Source organism: Prionailurus viverrinus, chromosome B1 (assembly GCF_022837055.1).
Source record: "Prionailurus viverrinus isolate Anna chromosome B1, UM_Priviv_1.0, whole genome shotgun sequence".
Lineage (NCBI taxonomy): Eukaryota > Metazoa > Chordata > Mammalia > Carnivora > Felidae > Prionailurus > Prionailurus viverrinus.
The window spans coordinates 142,299,265-142,319,212 of NC_062564.1; the positions used below are offsets into that span (position 1 = coordinate 142,299,265).

Consider the following 19,948-nt stretch of genomic DNA (forward strand, 5'->3'; position numbering starts at 1 on the left):
CCGACTTCTGCTCAGGTCATGACCTCATGGCTCTTGGGTTCAAGCCCTGCACTGGGCTCACTGCTATCAGCTTCAGATCCTCTGTCCCCCTCTTCCCCTCTAGCACTCACTTTTTCTCTCTCAAAAATAAACAAACAAACAAACAAACATTTAAAAAATATCTACCTGCCTTTTCTTTTATTTTTATGGTATGTGGTTATTAAAGTTTTGATTCCTCTTTAGTACCTTTAAATCATTTTAAATATGCTTGTTTCATAGTTTGTTTTTTTAAGTGTATTTATTTATTTTTTTTTTTGAGGGAAAGGAAGAGAGAGAGTGGAAGGGGTGGGGCAGAGAGAAAGGAAGAGAAAGAATCCCAAGCAAGCTCGACACTGTCAGCACAGAGCCAGATGAGGGGCTCAAACCCACGAAGCATGGGATTATGACTTGAGCTGAAACCAAAAGCCGCATGCTTAACGAATTTAGCCATCCAGGTACCCCTTGTTTCACAATTTTTATGATTGCTCCTTTATGAAATCCTTGGAGTTTTGATCATTTTGTTCATTTTTCTTATGATACTATGGATTATTTCCTCATCTGTTCTGTAATTTTGAATTCTGAGCTAATCTTCAGTGGTTTAGGCTGTGAGAATCTTGTGACCTGGAGTTGAGGGTGGACATTCCATAGCAGTTTCCACCAGTTTCTGTAAGGAACCCAAGAAGTATCATTGGCCTGAGATTAATATTCATATAACATCTCAGTTTTGGGTTTCTCAGACAATGTGCAGTGTAACTTAACTCAGGATCATCAGGAGAAACAGGCCTGGAGTTCTTTCTCTGCAGACTTTTTTACTTCACTCTGAGCCCTGGGAAACACAGATAGGTTTCTTTAACATCTCTCTGTGCTGGTGTGCTTCTTGTTTTCTCTTCTGTCTCTCTAAGTCAAAGTCTTTGCAGAGTCCAAGTTTTATGCAGGATCTTAACTTTCTGTCTTTGCACGAGCATTATATCTCAAGCCCCTGGGTTCCAGGAACACAAACAACCACTCTGAGGGAAGCTATTCCATGAGCTCATGCCTAGACTGGTTTAAGCTCCTTCTCTGTTTGTGACTTGGAGACTTCTTTCTATTCTTGGAAGATAAGGCAGTGCCCTATAATTCTTTTTTTTTTAATGCTTATTTATTTTGAGAGAGAAAGAGTATGTATGTGGGGAACATGAGTGGGGAGGGGCAGAGAGAGAGAGAGAGAGAGAGAGAGAATCCCGGACAGCATAGAGTCCAACGCTGGGCTCAATCTCACGAACGTGCGAGATCATGATCTGAACTGAAATCAAGAGTTGGAGCACTCAACTGACCTGAGGCATCCAGGTACCACTGCCCTATAATTGTTATCTTGTTTCCAGCATTTCTAGATGATGATGAGGAGGAGGAGGACAAGAAAATTTTCAGGTTATCATATTGCACTATCTTTCTGGAAGTGGAAGTAACAATGGAGATCTTTAGAAATGTTTTTATGTAAAGCTCTTTTTTTTTTTTTTTAAGTCTCAACAAGAAATCTGGTGATATTCTAGAAGGGACACAAGGTGGAGTTTAAGAGCCTGAGCTTCAAAATTAAACTGACATAATTAGCTATACATGCTTATATAAACTATATTTTAGCAAGTTACTTTCTCTGTAAAATTAAGTTGTTTTAAGACTTAAATTTTGGATTTCATATACACTAATATTTTTATATTACTTAGTGTACTACCTGATAATATGTGTATGAGTTATTTTGACTGTTCTGTTTAAATTTTTTTTAATGTTTACTTCTTTTTTTTTTTTTTTTTTTTAATTTTTTTTTTCAACGTTTATTTATTTTTTTGGGACAGAGAGAGACAGAGCATGAACGGGGGAGAGGCAGAGAGAGAGGGAGACACAGAACCGGAAACAGGCTCCAGGCTCTGAGCCATCAGCCCAGAGCCCGACGCGGGGCTCGAACTCACGGACCGCGAGATCGTGACCTGGCTGAAGTCGGACGCTTAACCGACTGCGCCACCCAGGCGCCCCGATGTTTACTTCTTTTTAAGAGAGAGAGGGACAGAGACAGAGCATGAGTGGGGGAGGGGCAGAGAGCAAGGAAGATACAGAATCCGAAGCAGGCTCCAGGCTTTGAGCTGTCAGCACAGAGCCTGACGCAGGGCTTGAGCTCACAGACCATGAGATTCAGCTCACAGACCTGAGCTGAAGTTGGATGCTCAACCGACTGACCTACCCAGGTGCCCCATTGACTATTCTGTTTAAATGAGATGTGTGAGGTATTAGAAAGTCAATTTCATTGGACTCACAACCTTGCTGTGTGGCATTGTACAAAAGTAAGTCCAAGAATACTGGATACAATGATGAAATCATAGCAAATGAAAAAAAATTACCAAATTGGGGGTGGTCCTGTGTAATTTTGTAGATGATTTCTGAGGCACTGGCACCTGGAGCTTCCGCCTGTAAGATTCTATTGGTAATCTGCAGCATCCCACCTTCTGGAACCCACACCATTGAATTAGCCACGAGCCGAAGACCTCCATCATTCTAGAATAAGGAAAGAGTACAGAATTAGGTCCAAGCAAAATAAAAGAAAACATCAGCCCTTAAAAACATAAGTCGAAATGTACCATTGCTGCTAGTGATCATTTAATAAGAGAGATTCATAGCTTTGAAGTCACATTACGAACTATGTATGTGTATTACGTGTAGATACATGCATGTGTATGTACGTGTGTACATATCTTGTTTTTTCTTTTAACTTATAAGCAAAGAACTTATTTCATTCAGGAAGACTAAGTCTCTCCATTCCTTTCTTTCTTTTTTATTTTTAAGTTTATTTATTTGGGAGAGACAGAGACAGCATGAGTGGGGGAGGGGCAAAGAAAGAAGGAGACAGAGAATCCCAAGCAGATGCCGCACCACCAGCATGGAGCCCGATGTGAGGCCTAAACTCATGAACTGTAGATCATGACCTGAACCAAAACCAAGAGCAGAACGCTTAACTGACTGAGCCCCCCAGGGGCTCTTTTGTCCAAGTAACTGTCCTTCTATCCTCCCCATCCACCCACATTCAAGGAGTACTCATTAAGCACCTATTATATGCTGGCTCTTTTGCCAGAGGCCTGAGATAGGTAAGAATGGCTGAAACAAGACTTCAGTTTCAGAACTTACAATCTAGTGATCTCCCCACAGATAAATAATCAGGATGCATCACAAATGATCCACAGGGTGCTGTGGGAGAATAAGGGAAAAAGGAGGTTTCCTGTTTGAGAAAAGAATGCTCAGGAAGGCTTTCCTATGGATATATCATTTAATTCTCAAATGACCAAAAGACAGGTCTTCTAAGAGAGAAGAGGTAAAATGAATTCTATGCAGAGGGCCCAGCTGAGGCAAAGACATGAGACAATGCACTGCATGCTTCATAAAATACCCAGGTGTCTGGGAAAGAAGAGTTTATGGAACCAGGGGAGCAGGTGAATAAAAAGGGACACTCTCTTAAGGTTGTGTAGGTAGAAGGTAGATGCTGTGCTAAAAGTCTCCATTTATCTGGTAGGCCCTGTAAAGTCAACATGTGTCTTCAGGGAAGGAAAGGGGATGAGCACGTCTGGGGTTTAGAAAGCTTTCATCAGCAAGAGATGGAAAGGGCTAGAACTGGGATGCGTCTGGGGCTGTAGAAACCATTTAACAAATTCTTGTAATGGCTCAGGTGAGAGAAGGTGAAAAAGTCATTGCAGTGGGAATGGGGAGTTAGAAACAGTTTCCAGAAACACTAGAGGCCGAATTGACAGGCCTTGATGACTGATTGAAAGTGAAGCCTTAGAAACAACAGTTGGGAATCGCTGACTGGAAGAAATCACCTATTTAGCACTCCTGAGAAGGCAACCATTTTAATTGCTAAAGCTAATGTCATTAAAAAGTGCTGCCATTCCTGATTTGCAAGGTGTGCACCTCTTCCAAAGCCTCATAATTGACATTTTAGCACAGAATGAGATTAGTGAGGCTGCCTGTGTTCAGTTTGCAGTTTGTTTTCATACTTTAAAAATCAGTAAATCTGATATTCTAAAATCAAGCACTTAAAGGGGATATTTTTATAAATTATTGCTATAGCTTTCAAATATGCCAATAAACAGAGCAAACACCACTCCCAGAAGGGGAATACTAAGAGCAGAAGACAACATCTATTTTTTTTGCAGTCACCTGACACAACAGTATTTGCCCCCCACAGGAGGCGGTCATAGCTATTTTCACCACACTCACCAGAGAACTGAGTCAAACAGTGCCCAGGAAAACAGCAGCAAAGGTACTTTCTATTGTGATTGGTGCTCAGGAGCAAACTCCCAAAAACTTTCTCCCTTCACAATTGATATAGCATATTATTTACAAAAACACCAAAATGTGCCAAGAATTCCCTTCCCCTGGAATTCTAGGAGAAAAGTCCCTATTAACTCCAGCAGTGTTTCATATAATATAATATACTTAGACTCAGGTGTCTTAATTGCTAGCAATCTTTCTAATAGCAGCAGCCTCGTCAAGTTTGATCATGGTTACAGAGATCAGTCATACACCAGCAACCACATTCTTGGACTGATGAGGCAATGGGGTTTTTCATATTCCAAGCAAGTAAGTACTGTGACTTGTCCCCAGGTGTCTCTCCTACTACATTTCTATCTTGGCTAAACTTCACCGATACAATTCCCTGTAATTCCCGTGTGAGTATAAATTATTAGGAGACAGTATTCCTTGTAAGTCAGTATTCAGACACCAGCAACATCTGGAAACTTACTAGAAGTTTAGAATCTCAAGCCTCACCTCATTCTGAATTAGAACTTCATTTTACTTTTTTTCTTCAGCTTCATTGAAGTGTATTACTTGATAAATAAAAGTTGATATAGTTAAGGTACACAACATGATGTTTTGATATACATATACATTGTGAAATGATTATAACAATCAAACTAATTAAGAAATCTATCAGCTCACATAACTAAACCCGAGTGTGTGTGTGTGTGTGTGTGTGTGGTAAAAACAAATTTCAAGCACATTTTAAGTATACGATACAATATTAAGTATAGCCACCATGCTATACATTAGATCTCCAGAACTTATGCATCCCTTGTAACTGAACCTCTATACCCCTTGACTAATACCTTCTCATTTCTTCTACCCCTGGCGATCACCATTCTACTTTGCTTTTATGAGTTGGACTTCTTTTAGATTCCAAATATAAGTGAGATCATGCAGAATTTATCTTTGTGTCTGGCTTATTTTACTTAACATAGTGTTCTTCAAGCTCAACCATGCTGTCACAAATGGCAGGACTTCCTTCTTCCATAAGGGTTTATAATATTCCATTGTGTATATAGACCACATTTTCTTTATCCATTTATCAACAGACACTTAGGTTGTTTCCACATCTTGGCTTTTGTGAATAATGTTGCAATAAATATGTGAGTACATATATCTCTTTGAGATAAAGATTTCCTTTCCTTTGGATATATACCCAGAAGTGAGATTGCTGGATCCATATGATAGTTCTGTTTTTAATTTCTGAGGAACTTCCATACTGCTTTCCAAAATGGCTATACCAACTTACATTCCCACCAAGAGATTATATGGGTTCCCTTTTCCCCATACTCTCACCAACTCTTGTTATCTTTTGTCTTTTTTATTTTAGCCATTCTAACAGGTGTGAGGTGATATCTCATTGTTATTTTTTTCAATGTTTATTTATTAAGAGAGAGGGAGAAAATGCATGCAAGCAAGGGAGGGGCAGAGAGAGAGAGAAAGAGAGAAGCCCAAGCAGGTTCCATGCTGTCAGTGCAGAGCCCCACACAGGGATCAGTCTCATGAACTGTGAGATCATGACCTGAGCCGAAATCAGGAGTTGGATGCTTAACTGACTGAGCCACCCAGGCACCCATCATTGTGGTTTTGATTTGCATTTCCCTGATGAGTGATGTTGAGCACCTTTTCATGTACCTTTGGGCATTGTATGTCTTCCTTTGAGAAAGGTCTATGCAGATCCTTAGCCCACTTTAAAAAAAAATGTTTATTTATTTTTGAGAGAGAGAGAGAGAGAGAGAGAGAGAGAGAGAGAGAGATAGTGTGCATGAGTGGGGGAGGGGCAGAGAGAGAAAGGGTCAGAGGATCTGATGCGGGCTGTGTACTGACAACAGAAAACTCTATATGGGGCCTGAACTCACAAACTGAGATCATGACATGAGCCGAAGTCAGATGCTCAATGTACTGAGCCACCCAAGTGCCCCCTTAGCCCACTTTTTAATTGGAGGAGGAGGAGGAGGATTATGATGCTATTGAGTTGTTAGAGTTCCTTAAATATTTTAGATATTAATCCCTATCAGATATATGGTTTCAAACACTTTCTCCCCTTCAGCAGGCTGCCTTTTCATTCTTTTGATTGTTTGCTTTGCTGTGTAGCTTTTTAGTTTGATGAATTTCCACTTGTATTTAAACACAATCCCCAGGGGATGTGGAGTCATGCTAAATCAGGAGAAGCACAGCCCAGGATAGATACAGTGATGGGGCTAGAGTGGTTCTCCTGAAACCCCACAGACAGGCCTTTTACAATATTTATATTTATCACCAGATAATATAAATGCCTCTGTTTCTGAATTATTTGTTTACAATACTTAAGAAGAAACAGACAACTGTCTAAGGGAAAGAAGTGTAATTCTTCCCACTCATATTTTGATGAAGGTGGTTTTATCATTTTCTTTCTTCTGGGAGAGAGTCCAGGGACGATTCAAGAAGAGATGAACAGAAGGCTATGCACCATCTTTTCTACAGTTAAAGTGTCCAGAAAAGCAAAATTTTAACCTCATTTCCCCAATGATTCTGACATTTTGCAATTTCTTTATCTACTTGTAGTTGTTTTTTTTTTTTCTGAACAATGATGCATATATCCCTGTGAACTGAAGAAATTAGCCATAACATGAGTTGAATAATCTCCTGCCTAGTGAAGTTTTATATGCCCTTCAGGGTACCATATTAGAAAGCAATGAAATCCCAAACAGGGATTACGGGGGCATGATCAAAAGAGTACTTTAAATTAAATAGTTCTTCTGATTCATTTCATAGAACAATGGGCATACAGAAATGCTGGCAATAAAGTTTAGCCATTATATATTGTATTACAAATAAAAATATTATTGTTGTAAACCAGAAGTAAGGGCCTAAGCTTCTATCATTAGGAGGAAAATCTCACAAATAAAATGAAAACTTACCTCCCTAAAATAAATGTTGGGACATAAATGATGATCTCAAATGATAGTGCACCCCAACCCCAGGCCAAACTATTCAAACTAAAAGATTTTTAAACTTAATCAAATAGAAAATGACAACAATTGGATATAACAGCAATCCTAACATCAATTTATTCTGTAAAAATATGCCTTAATTTGCAAAGACTCATTTATGTCACAGCTTTTAGAATGCAGTCTTATAGGACATTGCGGATTTTAGGGAAGGATCACATAGGATGGTGCATAGAAGGTGAATCTTAAATGCTATTTACCAGGTAAGGGATGGAAAGATAATTGGACTGTTTTTGTGTTTGCCAGTGTATGCATGCTCCTCAGAAGCTCTGTTCCTATTCAGGTCAAGAATATAGAACCTCTTCTCCATGTAGATTTCAACTACTTTATAAACAAAATTTTGTAATCAACAACCATTTTTTGAGCATATACTCTGAGCGATGCATCTTCCAAGATGCCAAAATCAACAAGTTAAACAAGTCCATAAAAGGTGAAACCCTGACACATGGTAGAGATTTAGTTGTTGATGCATTAGACAGACTCTTATTAAAAAAATTAACATTTTCCTGCCATATTTATAATTGTCACAAGCACCCTTATTATCAAATGGTATCTCTGCAAAACAACAACTGGGGGGACAAGTTTTAAGAAAACGGAGGGAAAGCACAACAGGGCTTTTCGCTGCACACGGGCCTTACCAAGTTCAAACAGCCCAAGAGGACTCTTAGCAACAAAATTTTCCATCTAGTTCCTAGCATGATACTTGGGGCTTTTAACATCAAAGCACTACCCAGTTGCAGAAAATAAATTGCTCAAGCAACAAACGAGGTCACAAAGATCATCAGACTTATTGCCAAAGTGGAAAAAGAGGCATGATTTTCCAGAGATGTCTTCATTAACGAAAAAGAGGGTAATTTCTTTAAAGCCCAACAGTGGAGAGAAAACCACCAAAAAGCATGACTTTTCCCTGCTCACATTTTAGCCCTTATTAGACACCAAATTGCTTTAAAATCATATCTCTAGCAGGCTCAGGTTTGGTAATCCGCCCAATTAATGAGAGCCTGTTCAGCAGAGCATTCTTTATTACCTTCTAATCTCTTTGATTTATTTTGCCTCCTACCCCCAAGAGAGCATGTTTCAACATCAGTCCTGAGTCTATTTTCTCCTCAGTGACTCACCACAAGCCTGGAGGGTAGCAGTCAAATTTCCTCACTGCCAGGCCAAGGATAAAAGTTTGGAAGAAGTGATGTAGAACTGGAGAACCAAGAGTGGAACTGATAGCTCCTACCCTTAGTCCCAGATAGGCCACCTGACATCAGCAGAGGTGCCCTGAAGGCTTCACATCTGACACAAGAGATGGATTCAAAGGTAGGAACATGAGAACCAGTCTCACTCAAGCTGTTGCATCCCCCCAACTATCTATCCATCCAACAAAAATGTACTAAACTCGGGGCACCTGGGTGGCTCAGTCGGTTGGGCGTCCAACTTCAGCTCAGGTCATGACCTCGCAGTCTGCAAGTTCAAGCCCCGCATTAGGCTTTGTGCTGACAGCTCAGAGCCTGGAGCCTGCTTCGGATTCTGTGTCTCCCTCTCTCTCTGTCCCTCCTCCGCTTACACTCTGTCTCTCTCTCTCTCAGAAATAAATAAACATTAAGAAAAATTTTTAAAAATGTACTAAACTCTTACAAGGTGCCTGGCTCAAGAGAGGGAAACGGAAATAGTTCTTGCTCCCACAAAGTTCGCTTTTTCTATCCCTCCCTCTCTTTCCATCCGTATTACCAGGTTAAGTTTTCTACTGAACAACACTGGGATTAATTTGTACATCCATTCACCAGGAATTAGACCTAAACCCCTTAGCCACTCCATTTAAGCCACCAGCTAGACATCAGCCAGTAATTGGCCTATCTCCATATTTAATACGCAGGCTGCCACAGGGTAAGGACTTGGATGCCCATCTTCAGAAATGGCTATCAGAATGAAATCAATGTCTGACTATATATCTATTGGAAGCCATTAATAGCTGAGGCATTTTTTTTCTTCTTGGGCTCCAGTAGACTTATGATTATAAATAGCTTCACTTGTAACAAGATGTAGTGAGTCCAGAGGGAAGATTCCAGAAGGCTTAGTGCCCAAACTGCTTGGATAGGACATTGTGAAAATGAAAAAAATTGCTGTCTCCATTCTGTCCATTAGGGGGATCAGAATATATATGTCTAAAACATTGAAAAATATGGACTAGAATGAAAAAAGTCACGTGGGTTAAATGTGATGAGCCAGAACACACACACTTGAGTTGAAATCGCGGCTCTGGCATTAAATATATATATACACACACACACACACACACACACACACACACACACACACATATATATATATTTTAAATGTTTATTTATTGTTGATAGAAAGAGTGGGAGCAGGGGAGGGTCAGAGAGAGAGGGTGACACAGAATCTGAAGCAGGCTCCAGGCTCTGAGTTGTCATCACAGAGCCCGAGGCAGGTTTCGAACTCATGGAAGATCATGACCTGAGCCAAAGTCGGCCACTTAACTAACTGAACCACCCAGGCGCCCTGGCACTAAACACTTTAATGAAAAATAAACATTTTTAAACTTTGAAAAATGTTTTTAAACTTTTTTTTTCCAGTTTCCTTTTCTGGAAAATTAGAGATAATAATTGTACAAGTACCCCAGAGTGACTGTGAACATCAAATTAAATAATTTATATCAAGCATTAGTGCCCAATAAAGGTTAAAAGTAAAACAAACAAAAATACCTCCCACCCACAGAATTTCCTTTAGAAGGAATAAGGTCACATGGCCTCTATTCTAACCTCCTTCACTAAGATATTGTAAAGATCAGTAGAATAGGTATGAAGAAGTACTTTGAACTCCTGAGAGGAAAAATAGGATGTATTTGTAAAATATCAGTATTATAGTGTCAAACTTATTAGTACATCTTGATAGATGCTGACGTTCTGGTCACTGGTTTCATTATCCCAGTTCATTGGCTCAGAAGCCATTATTTCATCTGATGGACAGGCAAGCACAACACTGTAGGAGATAGAGTGATGGCAGGAGGAAGGAGGAGGGACAGACCCTGTAAATACCAACACGGATCCCAAGTTATAAGCACTACAAGGATACTCGAGATCTGTGCTTATGCCTTATTTATAAATTAAAATTTTATTTGTTTTGTTTTTGTAGTCAAAGCAGCTAAAATCCTAGAAATACCCTTCAACCTTGGGCTATAGCATACAAAATGACAGTGCCATACACTGAACCGAGCTCCAAACGTGGAGACTGAAAGCACTCTAGGAAAGGCGGCTGCTAATGTTGCGCTGAAATCCCATAACAATCTTTGGAAGAAAACCAAGGAAGAAGAAAAGAAACTTTCTGATTCTGTCTAGACTTCATCTCTTCAGAACTAAACCTCATCTCCCAAGGCGATTGCAAGAGGGTGATAATTAGGATTAGCTACAAAGTGGCTACCTGCCAACTCTATCTCATAATCAGCCTTCACTTGCTCCCATCTATCTCATGCCACCATCGCTGTTTTCAGCAGCTGCAAATCATGAGACAACAGCCTAAGAAACTAGCCAGAGACTAGGTTACATTCAGCTGTTCACAAGGATCCATCGCAAATTTTGAGTGATCGTTGGTGAGAAAGTGACAAGTCATTTCTAAGCTGTCTTCAGCAAATCAATTTCTCCAGCTAATCATTAATGACACTTCAGTGGCAACTGATATTTGGAATGAAAAGTTCAATAAAAATGATAAGTCTTTCCATCTACCACCATGAGAAAGAGCCAGTTTTGCTATAATGCAGAAAATAGCTTCTAGTGAAATATCATCAAGTAATAAATGGTTTTGAAAATGTTTTGCAATAAGTCTTTTGGATCTAGCATGGATTAGCTCAGTATTTCCCAAAACATGGTAGCCATCCCATTAATAGTATCCTGGAACATTCTATGCACTACATGGATGAATATTTTTTAAAATTTTTAGGTATTAATTTTCATATTTTAGAAAAAAGTATAATTATACATTAAGCCCATAATCTCATATTCATTGTTTGTTACAAAGAAGCCACGCACAAAAAAAGTGGATACAAAGAAAAATATTAAGTAAATAACAGAAAAGGTGTTAGTGGGGGCACCTGGGTGGTTCAGTTGGTTAAGTGTCCAACTCAGGACTTTGGCTCAGGTCACAATCTCACAGTTCATGGGTTTGAGCCCTGCCTCAGATTCTACACTTGACAGCATGGGGCCTGCTTGGGATTCTCTCTCTCTTTCTCTCTCTATCTCGCCCTCCCCTACTCATGCTCTCTCTCTCAAAATAAATAAACTAAAAGAAAAGATGTTTGTGGATATGGCAAAAACATATGGAGGTGTCATGGGAATGACTCAGACCGACAAGGATTCCTATGATTACTAAAAGAAAGAGTTCCCTCATCCTACTTCAGCTGGCTTAATAGAATGGCTGCACTCGTCCTTTTGGATTCATTATGATAACCTGACTATGAGCTTCACATAGCATGAGCTGCTATAGAAGGGCAGACAAAAACAGGGGTGTACTTGATTCTTATGATTAGGCAGGAGACGAAAGGATCAGTGGACAACAAGGCATTTTTTATGGCAGCAAGTCAACATAAAGGTACAAAAGTCACCCTTGTGTAGAGAAGGATGCTCCCAACAAAAAGATAGTGCTCTTCGAGATTGGGTAACGTGTTCTATTAATCTTAGAATATCCTGAGTATTTCCATAATAGATGGTTAATAAATGTTTGAATAGATAACTATCCATATCTTAACTGCAAAAGATGAATACTGCAAAATAATATCAACAAAACTTCGCATCTAGGTGCAAGAAAATTGCTGCTCTAGGAATGGCACCTACCTTGGGCACAGTCTTCACGTGGAAGAGTATATTTTGGAAGGAATGTCCATCATTGGCCTGCAAGACTGCAACATCAGATATGCTGTCAGAGCCATCATGAGCATAGTGGAGAAGGCCCCTGGAGAGTTCATCCAGCCGGAATTGATAGACTGGGGTTGCAGGGGACTGAAGTGTTTGGAGCAATTGGCCATGAAGTGGAGGATCAAGCACTTCGACCACCACATCCTGTGGGTTGTCGTCATCTCGGATGTCAAGCAGCTGGGTAGTGATGGTTCTTCTCTCTCCTCTGTTAATATGGAGGGCCTCATTTCTCAGCACGTAGGGGGCCTAGGAGTTTCAGGGAAGGAGGAGAAGTCATTTAGCAGGAAAAGAGAGGACAATCCTGTGGACTAGACGCAGCTTTGCACAACCGAATTGATGATTCTATGCTTTTAAAGGAACTCTTGATGCTCCAGCAAAGTGCCACACTGTTGCATAGTCAAAGTATTTGTCAGAGGTGTGGTCAGTCGTAGTAATCAGAGCGAGTGAGATCACTTCACACTTCTGGTTCTAGAGGCTTCTCAAAGCCATTTCAAGGCCATAATATTCACCAGAGGCCATCAAGGTGAGCTGCTTGCTTCCAAATCTTTGAAGTCTCTGCTATCGTGATTCACACTATATCCCCTGCATTATAGCTGAGATCAGCCCAGAGTCAGGGAACCCAACCAATTGTCTGCTTCCAAAAGAGAATAGTAAGAGATATGGAATTTTTGCACCTGTGTTGGGAGTTGAGCACTTTACTCTGGGCCACACCGCAGTATGCTGACTTTGGGTACGGTACTTCTGATTCTGAGTTCATGCAATTTCTGGCCCTGGCCAGTAGTTGTTTTGTTTTTTGGTTTTCATTTTTTTATTTATTTTTTTTAATTTACATCCAAATTAGTCAGCATATAGTGCAACAATGATTTCAGGAGTAGATTCCTTAATGCCCCTTACCCATTTAGCCCATCCCTCCTCCCACAACCCCTCCAGTAACCCTCTGTTTGTTCTCCTTATTTAAGGGTCTCTTATGTTTTGTCCCCCTCCCTGTTTTTATATTATTTTTGCTTCCCTTCCCTTGTGTTCATCTGTTCTATGTCTTAAAGTCTTCGTATGAGTGAAGTCATATGATATTTGTCTTTCTCTGACTAATTTCACTTAGCATAATACGCTCTAGTTCCATCCACATACAGTACTTTTTAACGCTATCTCATCCATATCTTGAAGGGCCCATTCCAACTCAGCTTATAAAGCCTGATAAGATCACAGTCTCAGTAAAGCAACCACCTGGTTAATTCACATGGCAAATTTTAATATGTTTTTCTTAGGATTATCAGGTTTCCCCTCACCAACTTGAGTGAGCAAATAAAATATCCTTTCATAAAGATAAAAGTTAATGAACCACAACAGAAAGAAATAACAAAACAAAACAAAACAAAAAATGGAGGCCAGAAGCCAAAGAAAACATGATCTTAGTTTTTTATATTGTTTGAAGTTGAACCATCTAGGACTATTCTCAGCACATTGCCTTCTTTAATCCAAATGGCTTCCTTTTAAAACTACCCCTCCTGGCCTCCTGGAAACTTTAATATCTATTAAAGTAATGTCTAACTAAGATGTCATTATAATAATCACATAGTAGGAAGCTAGATGACAGCTACTCCTCAGATATCCCCAGTGAGAATGCAGAAGTTGTGATTTTACATACATGGGAATGAATGGCCCCTTGGGTTCTGAAAAAGGCGAGGTCAAAAGGTGATGTCAACATCCATAAATTGAAAAGATCAAATTAACTTACATGAGAAAATCTCAGGGAGGCTCAAGACCATATTGAAATATCACAGGAATGTAAAGGAACAAAAATAAGCTAAACCTCATTTCTAAAATTCCATCTTAAAAAAGTTAAAATGAAAAAAGTTTCTCATATAATAAATAAAATTTAAAAATGCTGTCACTATCTACTCACCTGATTTGGAGAAGACAAAAATCGGAACTGTGGGAACCCACCATCTCAGATGGGAAAGTCACTTGCCAATACCTACCCTACATCTCTAATTCACCTAATTAGAAGCAACTATATTAACACAAATAAAAAGAACAAAACTTCTGAGCTTAAGTACTGAGAAACATCTAAGTCAGACAGTCCTAATGTGGCCCTCTGGTCCATATTTAGAGATCACATGTTTTGGTTTTAATTAAAACAAAGTTCATACTCTTAGCCCAGTAGTGAGGTCAATTTAACTTTGGATCAATTTCTAACCATTCCTCAACTGTCACCTATGAAGTAAGAATGCTATCAAGAAATGCTGAGCTGGCCTATGAACACCATTTAGGAGCCACTTGTGGGTTATGTCTATTATCATCCACAATCCACGGTCTTTTCATTTTTGCACCCAAAATTAAAAATACACACACATACACACACATACACACACACACACATACACACACACACACTGAAATTATATATATATATATATATATGTCAGTTTGAAAACAATGATCTCATGTCCTTCCTTGAATCATGACTAACACTCTACTGAGATCTGGATATTGCAGTAGTCTTGGTTCCCCATGCTGATATCATACTAGCTTGCAGTTCACAGCTTAAGACTATATCTATCTACCTACTCTCTGCCCATTTCAGCTGTTCAATCCCTCAAGCTCAGTTACTCAGAACATCTACCACTACGTGGATTCTGGACACATAACTGCAAGTTGACAAAGATGAGTGAGGAGAACAGAAGAGCCATCACACTGAGTTTTATAGCATCTACCATGATTTCTTCAAGACTTCTGTTTGGCTGATGACCACACTGGCACCTCATTTAAGTAGATCCTTAATAAGATGTTGTACCTACTGCAAACTGACTAAAACGCAATCCAGCTATATGAAAGGCAAAAGTGGCTGAACATAATTTTATATCTCTGAGACAGAAATATTTAGGCAAAACAAACTCATTTACCTAAGATTAAGAAAGTCAACAACTGGAACGGTTTCAAATTATTTTGAGGGGCTGAGATCAGATTCGGTCTAGTAACGTAAGGCACTATAAAGTAGTGGTCTGGAGCCAGATTTTCTGGGTACAAATCTTGGCTCTTTGTTAGCTATATTCCCATAGACAAGTTACTTAACCTCCCTGTGACTTTAGATTCCTATCGGTAAACTGGGGATAACAACACCTCACAGGGCTGTTATGATTAAATTAAAAACACTACAAAGGGTTCTATCGAATGTATTAGCAGTTAGTTGTTGCTGTTGCTCTTACCCACAAGTACTAAGAATTACTCCAGTGTTATTTCATGGGAAAAGTGAAACAAGACTGATTTAGCTCATATTTGCTAAAACTTGACTTAGCCTTGATTCGTGCATCAGAATTAGTAGGCACATGCAATTATTAATTGTGTGGCATTGTTATTACCTGTGTTGAAAATGCTTGTATGTTGATCAGCTGTGGCTCAGAGAAGAACTGCTGGTCACTAATTTTCAGGGAAAAGTAACCTTTCCTAAAAGAAGTGCCCAAGAAAGGAATGAGAAAATGCAGTCATTAGTCTCTAGCAAAACAAAGAATAAAAATATTTTCAGGTTATGTGCATGTAAGAATTAGGATCAAACCACTACAGTGATATAATATTCATCCTGTAAATAAAAATAACCAGATGAAATTGAATATAGGGCCATACAGGTAAAACTACTGGGTATCCCTTGACCTCAATATAACAAACAATTACATAAACTTTTTATTTTAGATTTCTCTAAAATAAATATACACATAGTTGAAAAATCAGTTGTTAGCCCAAGACAGGCTAGTAATACAGTGATGGCTAATGGTTAAATTGGAGAATGCAAAGGAACTTATCATAGTCCCTGATTAGCTCTCAATGATTCCCTCTTCCCTGCAGACCCTTTCTCCAACCTGTTCTCAAATCATGTGAGTGGGCCCGTGTGAAGGATTTTGCAATGTTTTGTATTACATGACTCTATCTACCTGCCTCCCCCACTCCAGCCACACACATACACATTCAATGTGGACTGGACTAGGTAAAGATGGCTGATTATTCTCTGGAAATTTGCAACTGGCCTGAGAGCTCCCATTTGACTATGCAGAAGCCATCGTCTACCAAGCCTGCCTGTAGGAAGGAGATAAATTAAGCCTTGGAGCAAAGAGCCACAGAGACAAGAGGAAGAATTGAGTCCTGCTTTCCATTCCCGGTTCTAGCTTCTAGGCTCACCCTGGAAGCCCAGTTGCCCTTGTTGTGTTAAAGAGCTGAGCCATGCCTGCAGTGTTATAACAAGCCTTACAGTTTTGCTGAATCTAGTTCAAGCTAACTTTCATTACCTGCAACGAAACAGTACTAATTAATGAAACAAAATAAGGTTGATTCTTTGCTGTGGTTTTTACTTCTTGTAAGAGTGTTGTTCCAGCAGCTTCAGAGACAACTGGTAGGGAAGGTAGGAGTTACCCACTTTCAAAGCCAAACCAAGCACAGAACTCATGGGAGGCTGTTAAGATATGTGATTAATGCACTATGGGCGGTTTTGAATTCTGGTTGACTATAGGGACCATTATTTTAAAGGTTCTTCAAAAGGTATTTTTGAAATTAACTACTGAAACATGAAATAATGTGGATGGATCTCAAAAGCATTATGGCAAAAACCAGAAACATACTGTATGACTCCATTCACATGACATTTCAGAAAAGGCAAAACTGTAAGAGTAACAAACAGATTAGTGGTTGCTACAGACTGGCAGGAAGGGAGGAGCAGCAAAATGGAGATTTTCAGGGGAGGGGGTGACAAAACTGTTTATATCTTGATTGCAGTTGTAGTCTTGAGACTGTAAGAATATATGCATTAGTTGATACTCCTAGAACAGTACACTTTAAGATGGGGAATTCTGTTGAACCCAAATTATATCTCAATAAACCTGATTTGTTTTTAAAGAAGTAAATCTTGCCTTCCCTCCTGTTTCATCCTCCCCTTGAAGTTCCATCCCATTTAAATCCTGTCTCTCTTCACTCCCAGCTCCAAACTTCCAGAGAAAGCAAATGATGGAAGCAACAGAAAGAAGGAGGCAGGTGTGGTTACTCCCAATGTACTGGGGAAAAATGACTTTTTGGTAGCACTGAGGTCCCAATAACTGCTTAGGATCCCAGAATGCCAACTTGCCATGGCCACTATGACCATATTTGCAGGTTGTCTTGTACTCCACAGGAGCATTCTGACCCCAAAGGAATCCAGTCCTAAAGAATCATGGTCATATTTTCATGAGGAAAAAAACAAAATCATAAACCTATGTGGCAAGTTGCCCCTTTTGTTTTTGTATCACTCCACAACTTATAGAATTTCCTTTTTTTTCATGAATTACTACCAATCTTGTTTTGCTATTCTCTCATTCTTTCTTTCGTTTAAATTTTTATTTTTTTAAAAATTTTTTTTTCAACATTTATTTATTTTTGGGACAGAGAGAGACAGAGCATGAACCGGGGAGGGGCAGAGAGAGAGGGAGACACAGAATCGGAAACAGGCTCCAGGCTCCGAGCCATCAGCCCAGAGCCTGACGCGGGGCTCGAACTCATGGACCGCGAGATCGTGACCTGGCTGAAGTCGGACGCTCAACCGACTGCGCCACCCAGGCGCCCCTCGTTTAAATTTTTAGATGAAGAAAATCCAATGCTAAAATGGGTACACCAAAAATAAAAACAGTGCTGCAAGAATTCCCTGAAAAATAGTTGCCATTCTTTGTCCCATTTAGGGCTGCAGAGCTGACTCTGGAAGAAAACATGTGATGATAGATTGAAGAGGTGGAATAGACATGAGGGTTGACTTTGGTTGTCTGGGGAGCTTTATGAGCTTTACTCACTTTTCACAAGACATTCAAAGGCAAAACACTACAGGTATGGACGTTGTGTGTGTGCGCGTGTGCACACGTGCGTGCCTCTGTGTGTGTGTGATGCAAACAATTAAGAACTACACTTAAAGCAAAATGAATGCAGGACATGGTGTATAAATCTGAAGAGTGAGTCTATGGCATCAGATACCTGAGTCTGAAGCCCCACCCTTGTAGCAGTACTTCTCTATACAATGATCATTTGCCCCTTGCAGATGGAAGTGTGCCCATTATTCCTAGTATTATTATGGAGGCAGAAATCAGTGGCTAAAGGCATGGGTTGTGGAGTCGGGGAACCAGCTGTTGATTGGAGACTTGGCTTTGATTATACTCTCGAGGACTGTTTCCCTATCTGTAGACTGGGAACATAAATATACATAGTTCACACGAAGTGTTTAACACAATGCCTGCGTCAAAGTCAGCACTCAGTAAATATTAGTTATTCTTATTCCTTTGAGATGGTCTTCTGAGGTTCTGGCTTTGAAATGGAATAGAGAAAGGGCCATTTGCTTTTCTCCCCACCTATCTCCTAACCAAAACCTTAAAATAATAATAAAAAAAAATCTCTAGTGTTGACAGTAGAAAATATTCACTGTGAATATTTCGGTCCATTTTTAACATATACAGTCTACTCTGAATTATCTGCACTAATGAAGCAGAGCAGGATGAAGGATAATCCACAAGGCTAATCTTTGGGGTGCATTCTCTGATTTCTGTTTAGCAGATTTACTCTGCTAATTATATGACTCTATTTTCTTGGGTTAATGTTAACATTCAATTGCATTCCTGAAGCATATGTCAGCTGGGGTGAGGAAGACAGCCAGAAGTGTGCTAGGAATCAGAGGAAAACTAGATCAGGCTTAAAAATTAACCACAATTAATCCCATAAAGTGGATAATAAAAAGTTGTGACTCTTAGCTTCCTTCCAACTCTGAAATTCTAGGAACCATATAACACTTTTAAAAGTATGTGCTCCATCTTCTAGTCACTCCTCACTCCCAGTATATTACCTTAATGTTGAAGAAGCAGCTGTAGCAATCTGGGTAGATAACCAGTTTTGTTTCTGCTGGGCCAAAAAACTGGGTAATTGTACTAGGAACTTTCCTGTCACATCAGAGAATTACCCATAATTATGTGATAAAATGAAAACGCCTCTAACAGAAGCACACTCTCTGAGCAATTACAGTGAAATGATGACAGGCAGCTGAAAGCGATGGCGTTTGTGGAGTATCGATCTTCCCCAGAAGAGAGGGGATAGCTATTGAGAAGTGGGGGCGGGGGCGCAAAGCACCGATGGAAAGGATGCAGGAGGAAAACAACAGAACACTGAGTCACCTGGGTTTTTCTTTGCTGTGCACAAAACGCACTTTTTTCTCATTCACATCTTTCCAGCTAAAATGGCCAGCCTTGTCGAGCTGAACCTCTTTTCCGTTCCTTGAGAGTACTAGCTGACCATTGGTGGGAGTGCTCACAACATGGAACTGGAGGTCTTCCACCCTGCCATCCTGATCTTGGACATTCAGAAGGGGAAAATCCAGTGGCTTCATGGAACCAATTGCAAGGGTGAGAGAGCCATTCACATGAAGACTAGGCGTGTGTATTTTGCCTGGAAAACATATGAACCCAAAGGTCAGACTTGGTACATTCACTGATAAAGTTATTTATTTATTTTTAAAATTTTTCCTCTACTGTTTATTTTTAAGAGAGAGAGAGAGAGAGAGAGAGAGAGTTTGATTTGAGCAGGGGAGGGGCAGAGAGAGAGAGAGGGAGACACAGAATCTGAAGCAGGCTCTGGGCTCTGAGCTGTTAGCACACAGCCCAGTGTGGGGCTCAAACTCATAAACCATGAGATCATGACCTGAGCTGAAGCTGG

At 39.9% G+C, this 19,948-nt stretch overlaps 1 protein-coding gene across 2 annotated transcripts in view; it reads right to left on the reverse strand.

The window, feature by feature from the left end:
• Window positions 1-19,948, reverse strand: part of FRAS1 (Fraser extracellular matrix complex subunit 1) — a 426,783-nt gene that overhangs the window by 131,826 nt on the left and 275,009 nt on the right. For both annotated transcript variants that reach the window (XM_047855347.1, XM_047855346.1), the window contains exons 27-30: window positions 19,411-19,681; window positions 15,607-15,691; window positions 12,167-12,493; window positions 2,388-2,541 (exon numbers count right to left, since the gene is read on the reverse strand). In XM_047855347.1, coding sequence (XP_047711303.1) covers window positions 2,388-2,541; window positions 12,167-12,493; window positions 15,607-15,691; window positions 19,411-19,681 — 837 coding nt within the window. The remainder of the gene's footprint in view (window positions 1-2,387; window positions 2,542-12,166; window positions 12,494-15,606; window positions 15,692-19,410; window positions 19,682-19,948) is intronic.